Here is an 18,064-nt window from a genome sequence, read left to right on the forward strand (position 1 = left end):
AGATGGACCAGCAGGGGACAAATACCGAGTTTCAAGTGAGATATTTTATGAGACATCTCAGTATATAGAAAGATAATTCTTTCAATTGCTGTGGTTTTATTGAGTTGCTTAACAGGCTAACATGGAACATAAAGATTTCTTACTCAGTGTTCAGAGAAATTTGAATCCAGAATAAATGATTAGCATAGTTGTTGTGTGATTAATGATCACATAGGCTTCAGGAATTAACTGTATTGTTAAAGACAGAATTTTAACTATGTAGAGCATCTAGCAAATTTAAAATCAATTCCAGTAATCTACATGATTTTAAATGCTACTGGAGATTTTCATTCTCATAACAGTAATTAACAGTAAAAGATTCCCATTAAGTAGCTTTAGATCCTTTCATAGTCATGCTTCTATGATAACACAGTTAATCCGAAACCTCATAGGGACTTGCATAAGCTTCCTATAATTAAACTCTTGAGTTTGTTTTTGGATTACTGTTTTTGGGTGACATGCAGCCTGTCCCATAATTGTTTACTTTCTCAAATACTGCTAATTGATAAACCCAACAGGTGGCCACTTTTAAGAGGAAGGAAGTCTTATTTTCATACAGGAATTCCTTTACTAGTTACTAAATTAGCTTCAGAATATTTGCCATTGTGGTGAGTAATGAAATCTAAATCTCACACGGTGTGCCGTGCCCGCCCGCCCCCCGTCCCCCGCAGACTACTCCAGCGGAGACCGCAGCTGGATCTTCCACCCCACAACGTGCCTTGTTCACAGTTGCTCTTATGAAATGTTGTCTCACTTCTAGTGCCGTGTGTGGAAGGGTCAGCTGCTTTCAAAATCCTTATACGATTGGTTTCTAGTCGTAAGTGATAACTTGTTTCTGCCTACTTACCAAATGGTTTTGAAATTACAAAACAGTGCAGGTAATTGGGCTGGTGTTTTTTTTGTGTGAATATTACAGCCTTAATTGAAATGTCACTTGTTTTTTCGCTTCTTAAACCTTTCTCTGACTCATTACTTGCTGTCTGATTATTTTCTATTAGTGCATCTGGTGAGGGGAAGTACCTGTTTGGGAATTTTTCAGTTTTTTAAATTATTTCCCAGGGCTGATTTGTATTGTTGCGGGGGAAAAAAGAAAGTTGAATGAGGGTTTCGTGTTTTCTGAGGGTTTTAACCTGTCCTGAGGGTATAACCTGGATTCCTTTCTTAAATTCAGCAGCATGCCTGATGGTGCTGCGGGCATTCATAGCCTCTAGCTTCTGCAGCTGCCTGGTAGCAGACTCAAACCGTATTATTGTTCCTTTTAACATCTTTATGTATACATTTGTACAAATGTGCAAATGTAAGTCTGCATTTTTTACTAGGACATTTCTGGAACCTTCTACTTGTCACTTAAACTAATGATCATAATTAATTAATGGACAGTCAAGATAGAAGATCACTCATGTTATTCAGAGAGAGTCTCTGCCAAAGAGAGGGGAGGATCTGGGAAATTAAGACAATTTTGAATGACCTTTATCACACCCCCTTTGGTTTTCGTAGCCTAGGCATGGGACAGAATGCATGCATTTATTGACTAGTTAGTTCATTCCAGAGTGGATGTGTTACATAAGCATAAATATTTAGAGTCAGTATGATTGTCCCTTGGGGCTTCCCTGGTGGCTCAGAGGTAAAGAATCCACCTGCCAATGCAAGAGATCCTTCAGTCGGGATCCCCGGGTTCGATCCCTGGGTTGGGAAGATCTCCCGGAGAAGGAAATGGCAACCCACTCCACTATTCTTGCCTGGGAAATCCCATGGCCAGAGGAGCGTGGCAGGCTACAGTCCATGGGGTTGCAAAGAGTTAGACATAACAGCAACGAGTGTTCCTGTTCTTCAGAGCAGGGACCTAAGGTTGTTTGGAGTTAGTATCTTGACCAGTCATACAGTTGTGGACCCTGGGATAGTCTTCCCTGTTTGCTTCTAGCATCCTTGTAGTGTATGTTGCTTACTTTAGATGACTGGGAGACCAGAGATTTGAGTAAGAAGTGAAAAATGGTAACTATAAAATATCATGGTCTCATGGGAAGAGTCTGCTTGTGCTGGGGTTGGGGGTATTTCAGAAAAGGCTTTATGAAGTTGTTAGTAGAATTTGGTATGTCCCTTGGCACAGGATTCAGAAGAAAGGCAAGGATACGAGCAGATAGGGAAAAGTAAGAACAACTTTAGGAATGAGAAAGTTTTACCTGAAGCCTGAGCTGTTTGTAGGCGAGTAATAGGAGACGATGATATAAAAGCGAACATCTTGAGAAATTGGCCTGAAAAGTTGGAAGCTCGGTTGTACGTTAATAAAAGAGCAATGGAATCAAATGCAATAAAATACAGTTTAAAAGTAACCTCATTGATCCCCACATTCTTGAGAAAAAAGTGTTACATTTGTTATTTCCGTACAAGAATTATTTTATAATCTGTAATTAGGTGAGAGTTTTGTGAACAATTGAGTTATAGTCACATTTTCATCTGTTTATTAAATGATTCTTAACACTTCTGTTCTTTGGAACTTCCACTTTGGTTTTCCAAGAATCTTTTTTGGGTCAAGCCATAGCTTGTCAATTGACATTTCTTTCCTCTATCAGACACTTTCCGCTACCTCTAATGAAATAACTTACTCTGTGTGGGTTTTTCTGAGTTTGACTTAACTGGGGCCCCAGCACTTTAAGGAGAGGTGGGTAATAAAACCAAAGATTTGGGCTTCATGGTTCTCAAATTTCTTGTTTCTGAGGCCTTTCCCATTCCTGTGTTCTGGATGTCAGGACTTTCTTATTATAAAAAAAAACACTCCTGTTTATTTTTTGAAATAATATCAATTTTTGACTATTGCTTTATTCTCTCCAGGATTCTGACTCATTTAATCCTAGAAATAATCACACAAAGTAGATGCTATTTTCTGAAAGCTTACGATGAGGACACTGCAGCCCGGAGGAGTTAAGTGACTTATCCAGGGCAGCACGTTACTAGCAGTAGAGTTTGGTCAGCCTTCTGCCTTTTCAGACCTTCTGAGTTCCCACATTTGTAAATTGACAGTGAAGATGCCTGCCCTCACAGGGTCGAGGTTAAGATGCAAGTAAGGCATTGTGTGCACAGACATGAAGTTTAAAATGCTGTGAAATATTAGCTGTTCCTGATAAGCTTATGTTTGTATTTCATACTTCTTTACCTAGTAATTGTTAAACTGTTTTTATTAGAACCTATTAACACACTGAAGTGCTACTAAAATACGCAATCTTTGAAACATAAGAATCAACAAAACTAAAAGCATCATTTGCCCAGCTTGGCAGATACTGTCCAATGTGACTAATGATTCCTAACAAAATAGATGTTCCATTAAGTGAGCTAACTACTTGATTTCAGAAATATCAGTCCATTTGCTAATTGTTGTTTTTCTAATTTGCTGATTGTTTTTCTGGGATTCTCTTGCTTTTTCTATGATCCAATGGATGTTGGCAGTTTAATCTCTGGTTCCTCTGCCTTTTCTAAATCCACCTTTTACATGAATTATCTGTTAATGCATTTCTAGAAATGTAGATAATGTTTGCTTACCCAGACCCCTACCATCCTTTTATAAAGTGCCAAAATTAAAGCTTAAAAGAAATTCTGAAATTTTTATTTTTAATTAGTGCTAACTGGTTAAACAGACTTTCTCCTCCTTAACCCAAATTAGGGAGGAAAATTGTCCTTTAAAAAAATTTATATGTGGAAATGAACTCCTGTCTCCACAGTAATCCTTACAGGGAATGTAGGCAAAACCATATCTGTAGCCAACTCGGTTATTCCTTTATGACTTTTCTGCAAGAGAACCAAATAACTTCCTGGTCATTTATTCAAGTCACTTTTTGAAATGTATGGTTTTTACTGGAGTGGCTTTATCATGAAAGTTTCATAGGTTAGTGTATAATTTAAAATGCTTCTGTTCTATCAGATACATAAACTTAATTCATCATCCTGTCATATAAAGATCTGATTCATTTTCGTCCTATTAAAATGTCTAGTAAGAATAATTCAGACCTATATGATAAGTTTTAACATTTTATGAGGAAAGGTTCCTAGAACTAAGGAAATACTAATTAGTGCCACTGCTCAAATATCTTCCTCTCATCTTCCACCCTGTATAATGTGATTTCTGCCTGCCAATGTGAGGAGATACAGCTGTCTCCAAATTAATTAGCCATCTCAAAATTTATTATGCTAAAGATTCACTTAGCCCCTGCAAAGTTACAGAATTTAAAATGTATTATGCCTTTTTTTGAAAACAAGACAATTACTGAATAATCTCTTATAATTGTGGTAGATTATTTTTTTTTATCATGGTGATATTTCACATATTTGCACCACTATCAGCTCCCTTTATTTGTATAGATGTTCATAGGGTCCCTTATTACTTTACCTCAACAGGGTTATTATTCTCTCTCTCTGTTGAGAAGAGCTAGACTGCAAGAAATACTGCCGGACTTTTTGAGCCAGCCCTCCCGCCCCGCCTCCAATTCAGAACAAATACTTGGAGAACAATTAATAAGTACATCTCTCCTTAAGATGCTTTTTAAGATCAAATTTCCCATTCTTATAAATGATCTGTGAAAGTAATTTTGAGAACTAGTTTTTTAAAGATTAACATAATACTGTCTTTTGGTTTATAATAATGCCATTGTCATATATAAAGTAGACCAAATACTGCGTCAAGGGTATGTATTTAGTACCATTACTGAATAGCAGTGGTGTATTATCATTGCTAATGAAGTCTGGTGGTGGTTGAGATTGGAGAGAGGAGGGCCAACATTTACTAACAAGCACCTTTTGTAAGTCAGGAACTGTGCCTATAAAGTAGATTCCCTTAGGTTATCTAATCAGTTAGAAATTTGCAAAGCAAAAAAGAATTTAGTAAGGGAGTTTTTATTTTAATGGGAGATTTTTGAAAAGAAGAATTTTAGCAAGAGGTTAGTGACCTCGGGGATAGGACCAATAGCCTGTGATTGATGTTTGTGAAGGATAACGGAGCTTCCCCCTCCACCCCCAGCAGGAAAGCCCTCCCTTGGGATCCAGATGAGTGGGCCTGTCTCTTTGGTCCTTTCAATCTTGTGCTAATGGATTTTTGCCCACATGGTTGACCAGCGTGCTAATAGTTTCACTCAGCTATTTGCTTCAGACTATATATAGCCGTTTCTGATTTCTCCCTTACTCAGCTTTCTCTGTAATCCGTTTCCTAATAACCTCATCACAACAAATGATTAAGCCTTTCTGTTGTCTCCTATAGCTGAATCAGAGCCAATGATTGATGGTGTGCTGGGCTCCAAGGACAGACATCCTCATACCCTGAGGCGCCTCCTGCTTCCACCCTCACTTGGGGTTCATACACTGCCTGTGTTGACCTGTCTGTCTGTTCATGAATTTATGACTTCTCCATCTAAGCTTTAAACTCCTTAAGGACAAGGGCTGTTTGTTATTCTTTTCTCTTGTCTCCTTCATTCTTAACCCTTTGCTATGTCATTTTACATTGAGTTTAAGAATACACAAGATTAATATTGTGGTTCATTGACATAGTATTGATCCTCATAGTGAATTCTCAGTTTCCATTTTCCATAAAACCCCACATACTCCAGGCCTGTCCTCTGCCATTTGTCCTACACATAGGTAGCTTCAGCAGTTGTTGTTCAGTTGCTAAGTCGTGTCTGACTCTTTGCAACCCCATGAACTACAGCACACCAGGCTTCCTTGTCCTTCCCTCTCTCCAGGAGTTTGCTCAGACTCATGTCCATTGAGTCTGTGATGCCATCCAACCATCTCACCCTGTCTTTCCCACCATTAGGAAATTTTCCAGTGAGTTGGCTCTTCACATCAGGTGGCCGAAGTATTAGAGCTTCAGCTTCACTATCAGTCCTTCCACTGAATATTCAGGGTTGATTTCCTTTAGAATTGACTGGTTTGATCTCCTTGCAGTCCAAGGGACTCTCAAGAGTCTTCTCTAACACCACAGTTCAAACGCATCAATATGTTGGCACTCAGTCTTCTTTATGGTCCACTTCTCACAGAGCCACTGAAAAACAGTTATCATGCTGGAGCCAGGGGAAGGTGTGTGGAACGTGTATTAAAAGAAGTAATATGTTTGAGTGGCTGATTGTGGATTGCAATCAATTTGAAAACAGAGGCTAATTCATGCTCTTTTCATGCCCCGTGTTTAACCAGTGTCTGTCATCTAGTCCTTATAAAGTATTGGAGGTGGAGGTGACTGAGCAGGTAAAATAAGTGCAAGAGAAAGAGATGTTTATGGTCAGTGATTGTCACCGCTTTACGTTGTCTTCAGCACAACTGCATATCATAAGTTAGTTTAAGCTAGCCCTTATTCATACCATCAGTGCTTTTAAGAATAGTCAATGCTGGTGATCATTCATTCATAAGAAGGACAGTATAGTTGTTTTCATTATACATGCAGATTTTCCTCAAAGCATATTGGTAAGTGATTCTTAGAAAAGGATATCATATTTACTGGGAAAGAACTATATTATCTAGCAGATTGATGACATAGGAAGGGAAGAAGGTGACACCTAGAAACAGAGGAAATCTGAAATCTAGTGACATCCATCCATCTAGGATCTTTCACAGTTGGGACTTTTTCTTAAAAACAACACCAGAAGTATCAAAAACTTTCTTTTAGATGTCTTGTGACAGATATGTTACTTTGATAGTCCTTTGTTACTTTATAGAGTGGTGACTTTTATTCAAATGTTCATCCTACTGTTGCAGCTCGTGTGCCTTTTGCTGGGACAGAATGATGATGTATGGTGTCTGCTGCTTTGATTTTCATCTCACCCTTTCATTTGTCACTTTCCACCTCCAGACAGCAAGCGAAACTGTTTGTCTGCCTCAGCTTTACAAACATGTAACTCCCTCTCATGCATGTGAATGTGCTTGTATAGAGTACCTCTTACTTTCCATTGATACCCCCAAATTTATTCTGCTATGTGATGATAAATTCTAGTTTGGATCTGGCCTTGGTATCCCGTTTTAATTTTGTAAGAAAAGTAGAACTCATCTTACTGTATCTTCCTTCTGCATGTACCTATATATCAATATGCAGATGTACAGCTTTTAGTTTAACGGCAAAAAGATGATTCAGAAAATTTGAATCAAAGGTAATTCTGGGCAGTAATACTAAACCATTGACTACTAACTTTGCATTATATTGTCTACAGTACAATTTTCATTTATATGATTTAAAGTGAAGTGATGTTTATTAGTTTGATCAGATATACTGTTTTAACACTAAGGGTAAAGGAACTTCTTTTTTAAATGGGTTAGTTTAAAAAGCTGTTTCAATCTTATACTAAATTAATTTTATTTTGAAAAGCAAGCTTTATAGGATTGAACAAATCATATTAAATAAGGTATCTAGCAGTAATAACAAAATCATTGAAGAATACATAAAAATATATTTTATCAAATGACATAATTTTGGTAATAGAACATGAATAGCATACACATATTTTATTTAATTTTATTGTCGGGAAAGGGGATGGCAGAGTTGGGAAAGAGGGAGAAATAAAGTAGAAAATAAGACATTGACACCGTAGGCTGGAAACCTCCACGCTGTGATGGATTGATTGCAGCCTCACACGTCACAGCTCTCTCTACGTTCACTTTAGTGATCACAGGCGTTCATTGCAAACCCCTAGGATGTGGTCAGGTGCAGTTACACTTTGTAGTTTTGAGGAGGAATTGAGGCTGAGAAAGGTTGTACAACTTGCTTAATGTCCACCACTGACTCACAGCAGAGGTGGGTTTGAACCCAGGTAATCAGACTCTGTGTCCGGGACTGTTTCTCCTACATGCCCCTGCAGATAACTGAAAAGTTCATCATCATGCGCTGCCGTGTTCTCTTGCCATTCTTCATCTTGGTTCATTTATCCTACAACTGATGACATTGCTCTGTACGATTTGCCTGTATTTGCCTGTACAGTAAAGCATGTTTTAATTTTTAACTTACCAAATTAAACAGTGAGCAGAATCTAGTTATTGACCCTGGTGTTGACTCACATTTGTAATGTGCATCTGATGCCCGCTTTGAAATAGGTACACATGACAGATAACATGACAGGTAACCCCCTTTCCCCACCAAGGTCAGGCGGAGGTCGGAGTTTGGATGCTGGAAAGAGAAAAGGGTAGTGAGAGTTGACAGACACAAAACCTGTTGCCTCGGAACCCTTACCCCGCAGATGGGCGTTCTGGTAGGTAAATTCATGTCCCAGCCCGAAAGCCCCGTACGGAGGTTGTCATTCTTCCACAAGGAAAGGCACAGAAGTGGTTTTATTTTTTTTTATTCAGTATCTTAATAGAGGGGTAAGGTGAAGGCTATTAGAACCTTGCCAGTCTATGTGTTAATTAAAATATGTTGTCTGTTCTTTATTTATAGTATAAAGATGCGTTTATGAAAGCAAATCCCGGCTACAAATGGTGTCCTACCACAAACAAGCCTGTGAAATCCCCAGCACCTACCACTGTCAATCCGCGAAAGAAACTATGGGCCTTCCCATCTGACTCTTCAAGAGACTTGCCAAGCCCCAAGAAAACAAAGGCTGAAGAAATGCCTCAGCTTAACTTTGGAATGGCCGGTGAGTTTAAACACTGATTTTCCCTGTTCTTAAAGACTAGGGCAGTTCATGTAGGCAGTATTTCTAACAGGTGATAGAGAGGGAGAGAAAAGCAAAATTCATGACCGATAGGAAGTAATGGCAAAAATGTACCGTAGCTTAAAGCTTTGGAGTATGACATGCTTTAGAATGTATATATGTATATGTAAAAAATTAAGAAAGGAGGGTTAGACCAAGTGGTGGAGCCGTTGTAAACATCTGCGGATTCCTGACAGTGATATGGAAAAGCAGACAACAATGTGGACAACAATCCCTGTCAGGAGCTCAGGGATTTTGTAATGTAACAAAACAGCGTACACACTCGTGCCCACTATTAAGTTGTTCCCCGTAAGCACCTTCTCTGGAGAAGGGAATGGCAGCCCACTCCAGTTTTCTTGCCTGGAGAATCCCATGGACAGGGGAACCTGGCGGGCTACAGTTCATGGGGTCGCAAAGAGTCGGACACGACTGAGCCTCTAACACACACTGTAAGCACCTTTGTTGAGTTGCATACCTAAGAAGCCACGATTATGTAGATCGTTTGAGGATATGAAACATCGAGGGCAGGAGGATAAACAGCTCCATCACAAATTTAGGATGGATCTGACAGCTGTTTGTTTAGCGGGAATTGCCATCCCGTTCCTTTTACGGGCCCAGCAAATTGAACATTCCAGATGGTCCTATTTGTTCTGAGCCCTTAATATTCTCTGGGTGGTCAGGAATGTTACAGCATTTATTACCACGAAATAAAGTATTTGTATTCACCCTTCAAATGGTTCTGTCTTCCTAGCTATTATAATACCATAATCAAGAGAAGTTTCCAGGATGAGTTAGGGAGGCTGGGCAGGATGGAAGTGTTGAAACTGGTCTGGAGCTAGAGGATTCCCGTGTCATTTGTACAAACAGATTTTCCTCAAAATGGGAGCTCTGAACAGTTGGCAAAATAGAAAGCTTGGAAATGGAAGTTGAGCAGCACTGTGATGACACTTCATGTTTTAATCGCCAGCAGGCCTAATGAGATTTAACAGTTTGGTGTGTGACTTGTGGGGTGTCACTTGTAAATCTAAGAAATGCAGTCTGACGCCATGGCATTCTGGGCGAACACAGTCTTCAGGTGATTGTTATGTAAATATCTGTGGTGTAATTCTAGGTGAGCTCACAAAGTGATGCTTTGCATATCTCAGAGGAATCAGAATAGAGATCTGTCCTTGTTTCAGGTGTTACTTTGTACAATTTAAGCTTCAACCTGCTTGCTGCTTCTAGGATCCCCAGATTGTGTCAGTAAGAGTTTTTAGAAAATACTTTATCATCAGGACCAAATCAGAGTATATCTTGACTGGCTTCTAAATGAATTCCTTCGATTAGCATGTATCTTCCATTGCTTTTTCTACCACTTCTAGGTCTGGATCAGCCTTTCTAGGTTTTTTTTTTTTTTTTTTTTTTTTTTTTTTTGCATACAGTGGCTATTCACAAACCAGAAGTAGTACAGAAAGCTATGAAAGATGTCTGTCTAGGTAGCATTATTTCTGTTAGTTTATTAGTCTACTTGTTATACCCACAAATTCAAATTGGGACCTAGGTTTCAACCAAGATATTTACAGGTCAGCTTTTAAAAACAGCATTCTTCTAAAAAAATACAGAAAAGAAGGAAAAGAACTTTCTCACATTTATCTCATTATATAAGGCCCTGTGACGGATGTTCGAAATCCATGATCACAGCCCTTGTTAAGCTACTGTATAGCTGATAACATTGGTCTGATGTTCCTTTTTAGCACAACGATAGCAAACTAATTTGCTGTTAATTAAAACATGGTTCTTAGCTGTTTAAATCTAGAGGAAGAAGCTGTAGGGCTTTTAGAGGCCAGTTTAAGCTTACATGGAATTTCATTTTATTTTGTTTTCCCTGTAGTCCTTGTCACATGACATTTTGCATTTTTTAATAACCCCAAAGCAGTCCAGTGTGTGGTATCAAAGAAGGAAAAGAATTTAAGTTCGTGCAGGTCCTCTGAGTGAAGGGAATGCATGCTATTTATATAAATATAGTTTTGATAATATCCAAATAACATTATATAAGTGTAATGTTATATGTATATAATATATACATATATGTTATAAGTATATGTTAACATAATTAACATAAAGGATGATGGTAATTTCTTGTCTGTGTTTTACTGTCTGTACAGCAAAGTCATATTCATCTACAATGTAAATAGATTATCACGGATGTATGTTCATATTTTACTTAGTAATTTGAACTAACACATTGTTATCTTTACTAGAAAGCAATTATTCAATCCTTCTTATCTCTAGAATGACAGTTCCAAAAGTATTTGGCTGCCCCGAGAACTAAAGTTCACTTTTACTTTCCACCCAGTTCATTTCTCCTCATTTTTATTTGCCAATAGATTTAAGTGTCAGTTTTAGCAGCCACAATAGTTCATAAGCTTAACATTTAATTAAGGATTGAATCTGAACAACAGAGAGCCTTGTTTTAGCAAATCAGTCCGTGTTCCTGCATGTCTTCCTACTAGGCTGTCTTCCAACATGGAGCTGTTTTGTGACCACCTGATCATTTGGTGACATATTTTACCTCTACTAAGCTCTTTCTTTTTTTAAAAAAGCTCCTGCAGATTCTTTTCTTTTTTTAAAGTTGGACCATTTGTAAGGTGTGGTCAGAGTTGCTTCATGAGTTCTTGAGACAGATTTGTATTCAAAGATGGATTTAAGGACATATCCTTAAACAAAATCAAAAAAGAAAGAGAAAAGAAGCACCTGAATGTCTTCAGGCAACACTATGCCTGATCCTCATTTTTAATTGTAGAGAGATTGCTAAAATAAAAAATGTGTTTATTGAGGACCAGTAAGCACGAGGTTAAGCATTGACTTAGGCATTTTCACATATGTTATTTTATTGAAGTTCTGAAATGTAATTCATTTAAGACAGCCTTAAAGGATATAGGTTTCTTATTGTCGTATTTTCTTTGTTTAGATATAATCCTGGGTCATAGATCTACCAGTTTCTCTTTCTACTTCTGTTGATTATTGAAGGAATGAAAACAAACACCTTCAGTAGTATAAAAAGGGTTCATTTTGATTGCTAAAAGATATTTCAAGGAAGGGCCTGACTATACCCCTAAGATTTAAGATGTCAGAAATACTTCACTGTTGAACTTAGATTGGTTTTTAAAAGTTTTAAAGAATGTTTGAACAAAGCCCACTAAATTTTTGGTGGCCCATTTGTAAAATGTCTTTCTGTTCTCAAGTTCCTCCAATGACCTGGTTCTTTTTATCAGCCCTGATTTCATGTGGGAGAAATAACAATTTGAGAATAACAATCTCAAATTTCTTAGAAAACAAACATAAGCACTGTTTTGTTTTTTTCATCCAAACTTCCCATGCAGTAAGGAAAGAAGCGCTACACTGGGAGCTAATCCATGTTATAAACAGATGTGGTGAATAAAGTATTTCATTGGAATGGGGGGCAACAGTGGTGTTTTTAAAGCTCACAGAAGTATGAGTCCTAAGCATATATATACCAGGTTACTACTTCATAAAGTTCAAAAGTTTTCTGTAACAAGTTATGTGTGGTTCTGTTGGATTTCTGATTGTTGGTCTTTGTGAGTATTTTGGATTATATGTTCTCCATGGTTGTGAATTGATAATTTACTTACTTTTGGCTTACTTAGATCCTACTCAAATGGGAGGCCTGAGCATGCTGCTTTTAGCTGGAGAACATGCTCTTGGGACCCCAGAGGTGAGTATCCCTCTGTCCCTACCCCTCTCTGTTCCACTCCTGCTAGAAGCCGAGAACACAGACGCTTGTGTTCTGTTCACAGTGCTTATTCTGCACTTTCACTGTTAACAGCTCATGAACAAATTATGCTTTTAATTTTCATTAAGGTTTCTATGTGCATGATATTATGCCTTGAGAGTAACAGATTGGGTTACATGCACCCAAAAGGACACAGAGATTGGGCGCAGATTTTGAGAGTCTCTGAGCACGGGAGTAATTAGCATTTGCCATGGCTTTGTATTGGAGTCCAGAGGGTGGATCCTGTGAGTCATTCATTCTGTTCATAACAGTGTCTGCTTTTGTGATGTTCCCATTTAGACTTGTTAGTGAGAAGGTGAGAGTTCAAAAAAAAAGCATCAGACTGTTGGTCTCTCTGGTACCTGAATAAATCCAAACTCCTGCTTTTGAAAGTTAGAAAGCATGGCATTTTAGGATCGCTTATTCTTTAAAATAGAAAATGAAAAAGGACCCAGACCCTAATGACCTTGGTCTTGTTTTATTCCCTTGTATAGTTATTGGGCTGTGTTTGCTAAATAACTCTTAGATATAGCCTTGACAGGCAAGTAGTTGTCAATAGCCATGCATAGTTTGCATTTGTGGAATTTCTCTATTTTCCAAACCCATTTAGCAGAGGCCAGATGCGTTGACCTGCTGCTGGTCACATTATTTTATACACTGAAGTCCTTGAGATGGAAATTTTTCAATCCCCAGCCAGCATTATCACTTAGAACTAAATAGCAATTTTATTGCATATACATATATACATATGTATGTGTGTACATACATACATATATATACATATATACATACATACATATATATATACATATATATATATATATGGGCCTCCCTGGCGGCTCAGATGGTAAAGAATCTGCCTGCAATGCTTGAGACCAGGGTTCGATCCCTGAATCGGGAAGATCCCCTGGAGAAGGGAATGGCAACCCTCTCCAGTATTCTTGCCTGGAGAATTCCCGCCTACAGTCCATGGGATCGCAAAGAGTCAGACACGACTGAGCAACTAAAACACACATACACATTTATATATTTCTTCCTTCCTTTCTTTCTTATGTGTGTGCATGCCTTATGAATTACAGTTAAAGCATATTCAGATGGCTGTTTTAGAAGATGCCAGATATTTACATCATAAAACTCCTTTATTATTTATGGTTTATGTTTGGGATCCATAGTAGTTGACCAGATATTCAACTGGATTTAACTTTTTAATTCTTTTTAATTTAGTATCACAATAAATGTGTAAATTTGGTGGACCAGTACTTATTTACAGTGTACTTACCTTTAGCTGAAAAAGGAAACTTGTCACTTTGTACTTTTGCATACTCATCATTCAGCATGTTTGTATTTCCTCACATGACAGCCTTCTCTGGCATCATTTGACTTTATGACACATTAAAAGCAATCAGATTAACTCTGACTAGAGCGTACAGTATCCCAAGCATGTTCCCAAAGGTGAATGTTGGAATAATAATGTGCATTTTGACCTTTCAGCACCATCTGACTCATGATTTCCAAGAATGCACTGTATTGTGAAAGTCAGTATCATCTTTTCTAATAGATTAGATACTAATGAAATTTTCTTCTAAACATCTACTAGTATTCCTTCTAATTTTCGGGAAAAAACTGTAAACAAACATGTATAGAACTTACAGATGGATGAAAATGCTAGTCAGAGAAAGGAATACTTTTTTTTTTCTTTGAATTAAAATTTGTCTTTTGGGCTTTTTATAGTGAATAGCTCTTCTCCCCACTTATAAGGACAGCAGAGTTTGACACAAACAGTTTAAATCTTGCAGTGGTCAACCTTCCATTTCTGATGAAGGGGAACCAATCTGAAAATTCTCAAGCTAAAGAAACAGAGAAAGTTAAATGGCAGAAAGAAGTGAACCATACAGGAGAAGGAATTTCTTGCTAAGGAAGTTGCCAGCACTTAGGTCTTTAACAACTACTTCTAAGAATACAACTCTTTCTTCATAATTCCTCCTTCTCGTCTCAGATATATTTAGGCATTATTGAAAATAGTCTTGAGCTGTTGAAACAATAAAGGGGCAAAGTTAGTATAACATACTGCTGTCTCTAAATATAATTAGTTTGAGAGTTTATTTCATAGCCGTCAGTAGATTTCATTTAATACCTAATTTCTATGCAAAGTCATATTCCAAATATGTAGACATTGTCGTAGAACTTTAGGGGCTTATGTACATTGGCAGATGACAAATACAATGAATACATACTTACATTTTTTAAAGAAAATTATAAAGATAATGAGATAAGGAGAAAAGTACAGAAATTTGATACTTCTTAGATTTGGAACAATTACCATGAAGTCTGTTTAAACTATTGGGTAGGACCAGTCAAATAAAGTGACATTTTACAAAAATTCTTCCACAGAGGAGGTCTAATTGTAATGACTTTTTAAAATGCCATGAAAAAATTCTTATTCTGAAATGGTTTATTGAAAAGGAGATTTTCCTTTATTCGTTAGCCTGAAACCTAACCACATAGAAAAAGTCCTCAAAAGCTTATTCTTTTAACATGAAAAATTTAATATAGGTAATAGTTGTATTTTCAAAAACAATTCTATCAACAGAAGGTAGAGAGGCTTACGTTACAGGAACAATAAAATTCTAGGTTAAAGTTTCTTTGGTTTATACATTTCGTAGATGTACATATGATGTGCTCTTGGGGTTTTTAGAGAGAAATTATAGGTTCTTGAGATAGCAGTAAGCAAATAATAACAAGCAGGATGTCTGAGTTTTTGCTTTCTCCTTAGTCTTCTGATTAACTATAAATCTGCCACGGTAATTTTGGCATTATTAGGGCAGCATTTTTATATGCTACTGTTTGTGTCTCTGAGGAATAAAGTGGGGTAAGAATTGCATTTACAGTTTGTTTGGCTCTTTTTCACATAAACAGTTAGCCCTGTATTTTCCTTATACCCAGAATACACTGAAATGTGTTACATATTTGAGGTAAATTTTAAAAAGCAGTGTTTGTTGTTAAAGAGGACATGAGCTAAAGGAGCAGAATAAATGTACAGGCGTACCTCAGTTTACTGTGCTTTGCAGAGACTGCAGTTTTTACAAATTGAGGGCTTTGGGCAACCCTGCGTCCAGCAGGCCAGCTGGCAGCATTTTTCCCACCGTACTTACTCTCTTTGTATCTCTCTGTCACATTTTGTCAATTCTTGCAGAATTTCAAAGTTTTCATTATTATTATATTTGTTAATGGCAGTCTATGATCAGCGACCTTTAATGTTACTATTGTAATATGAGCTGGGGGGTGGGGGGTGCTACAGATCATAATCCATATAAAAGAGTGAACTTAATTGATAAATGTTGTGTGTATTCTGACTGCTCCAGCTGGGTGACAGCATGTCTGTTTATAACATAGTTAACTGAATATTTCAAACCCAGTGTTGAGACCTACCACTCAGAAAGGAAGATTCCATTTATAATACTCCTGCTCATTGACGATGCACCTGACCACCCAAGAGCTCTGACGTAGGTGCCCAGCAAGACTGATGCTTTCATACTGTCCCACACATCTGTTCTGCAGCCCATGGATCAAGGGGTCATTTTGACTTTTAAGTCTTCTTATTTAAGAAGTGCATTTTGTAAGGCTGTAGCTGCCATAGATGGCAATTCCTCTGATGGATCTGGGCCAAGTCATTTAGTTGAAAAACTTCTGGAAAGGATTCACCATTCTCAATGCCACTAAGAATGTGTGCATTTCATGGGAAGAAATCAAAATGTCAACATTAAGAAAATTCCCTGACAGTTCAGTGGTTGGGACTTGAGGCTATCCTGCAAGCCATGCGGCATGACCAGAAAGAAAAAAAATAATAATCAGAATTAATAGGAGATGGGGAACAGTTGATTCCAGCCCTCCAGGATGACATTGAGGGATTCCAGACTCCAGTGGAGGACGTAACCGCAGATGTGCTGGGAATAGCAGGAGAACTAGAATTAGGAGCTAAAGATATGACTGAATTGCTTCAATCTCATGGTAAAACTTGAATGGATGAGGAGTGGCTTCTAACGGAGCAAAGGAAGTGGCTTCTTGAGGTGGCATCTCCTCTTGGTGAAAATGCTATGAAGATTGTTGAAATGACAAGAAAGGATTTACAACGTGACATAAATTTAGTTGATAAAGCAGTGGCAGGGTTTGAAAGGATTGGCTGCAGTTTTGAAAGAACTTCTACTTTGGGTAAAATGCTAAGAAAGAACATCGCAGGCTCCAGAGAAGTCATTCGTGAAAGGCAGAGTCCATCAATATGACAAGCTTCATTGCTGTCTTATGTTAAGAAATTGCCACAGCGACTCGGACCTTCAGCAGCCACCACACTAATCAGTCAGCCATCAATGTCGAGGCAAGACCCTCCATCAGAAAAAAGATTACGACCCACTGAAGTCTCGTGATAGTCAGCATTTCTGAGCAATAAGGCATTGAAATTAAGGTGTGTATATTTTTTAGGCATAAAGTTATTGTACCCTCGCATGAGTGTGTGCACTGAGTCACGTCCGTCGTGTCCAACTGTGTGCAACCCCATGAACTGTAGCCCCCGGCTCCTCTGTCCATGGGCTTCTCCAGGCAAGAATGCTGGAGGGGGGTGTCACACTCTCCTCTCGGGGATCTTCCCGACCCAGGATTGAACCCGTGACTTTTACCTCTCCTGCATTGGCAGGGGGTTCTTTACTACCAGTGCCACCTGGGAAGCCCTGGTACACTAATAGACTATTTATAGTAGAAACGTAACTTTTATGTGCTCTGGAAAACCAAAACTGTGTGTGATTGGCTTTATTGCAGTGTTCGCTTTTGATGGTAGCGGTCTGCAGCTGTGATACCTCTTAAGGTGTGTCTGTATTGAGCAAGACAGCCGTTGGGGAGTGACCACCCCGCCCCATCACTCACTCACTCACACACACACACACACACACACACACACTCAAAATGGCACGTTAGCTTGTCTCTACTGAGACCCAGTGAAATGTAAGCATTGAAGTCTTGTTAGGAAATAACCCCATAATGGTGAAGGAAATGGAGTGTTTCCAGAGAATACGAGATTTTAGTAAACTTACATAAATCAAAAAGCAAATGAAGCTTTTTAATTGAGAAAATATGATATAAGCATAAAATATACTAACCAGGGAACTTCAGAGAGCCGGTCTGTTGAACAGTGTCCAGCAGCTTAAGTGAACATATCTTCTCTTTTTTACTTTTAAGGAACAAGAAAGAAAAAGTAGAAGAATTAAAAGTAATATTATTAAAAATTTAAGCAAAGTAATAATGTTCACAAACTCTGGGAAGAGCTAAGGAGAAGGAAGTTATTACATTGAGTTCAGCCTTTATGTTTCATATCAGTGAGTTATATTCTGAAGATGGAAATGCAATAAATAAAGTATAAGTATTATGATCTAGAATTTCCGGAAGTAATCTCCAGGACTGAAAATCTGTAGTGTTATATTTTTAACTTTAAAAAATAAAACATAAAAATGTAAAGCTAAATTAAAATTTAAAAATAAAGGCAGGGAGAAATACATTTCAGAGATGAAAGGTGAGATTATTCAACACATAATGTATAGAACAGCTTGGAATAATA

The 18,064-nt window shown here is 37.9% G+C and overlaps 1 protein-coding gene across 13 annotated transcripts in view; it reads left to right on the top strand.

Moving 5' to 3' along the window:
* The window catches only part of BBX (BBX high mobility group box domain containing), a 288,912-nt gene that overhangs the window by 203,901 nt on the left and 66,947 nt on the right, over positions 1-18,064 (top strand). For all 13 annotated transcript variants that reach the window (XM_043892960.1, XM_043892974.1, XM_043892961.1 and 10 more), the window contains 2 exons: positions 8,435-8,633; positions 12,338-12,405. In XM_043892960.1, the coding sequence (XP_043748895.1) occupies positions 8,435-8,633; positions 12,338-12,405 (267 nt within the window). The remainder of the gene's footprint in view (positions 1-8,434; positions 8,634-12,337; positions 12,406-18,064) is intronic.

This window comes from Cervus elaphus, chromosome 31 (assembly GCF_910594005.1).
Source record: "Cervus elaphus chromosome 31, mCerEla1.1, whole genome shotgun sequence".
In the NCBI taxonomy this organism is placed as follows: Eukaryota; Metazoa; Chordata; class Mammalia; order Artiodactyla; family Cervidae; genus Cervus; species Cervus elaphus.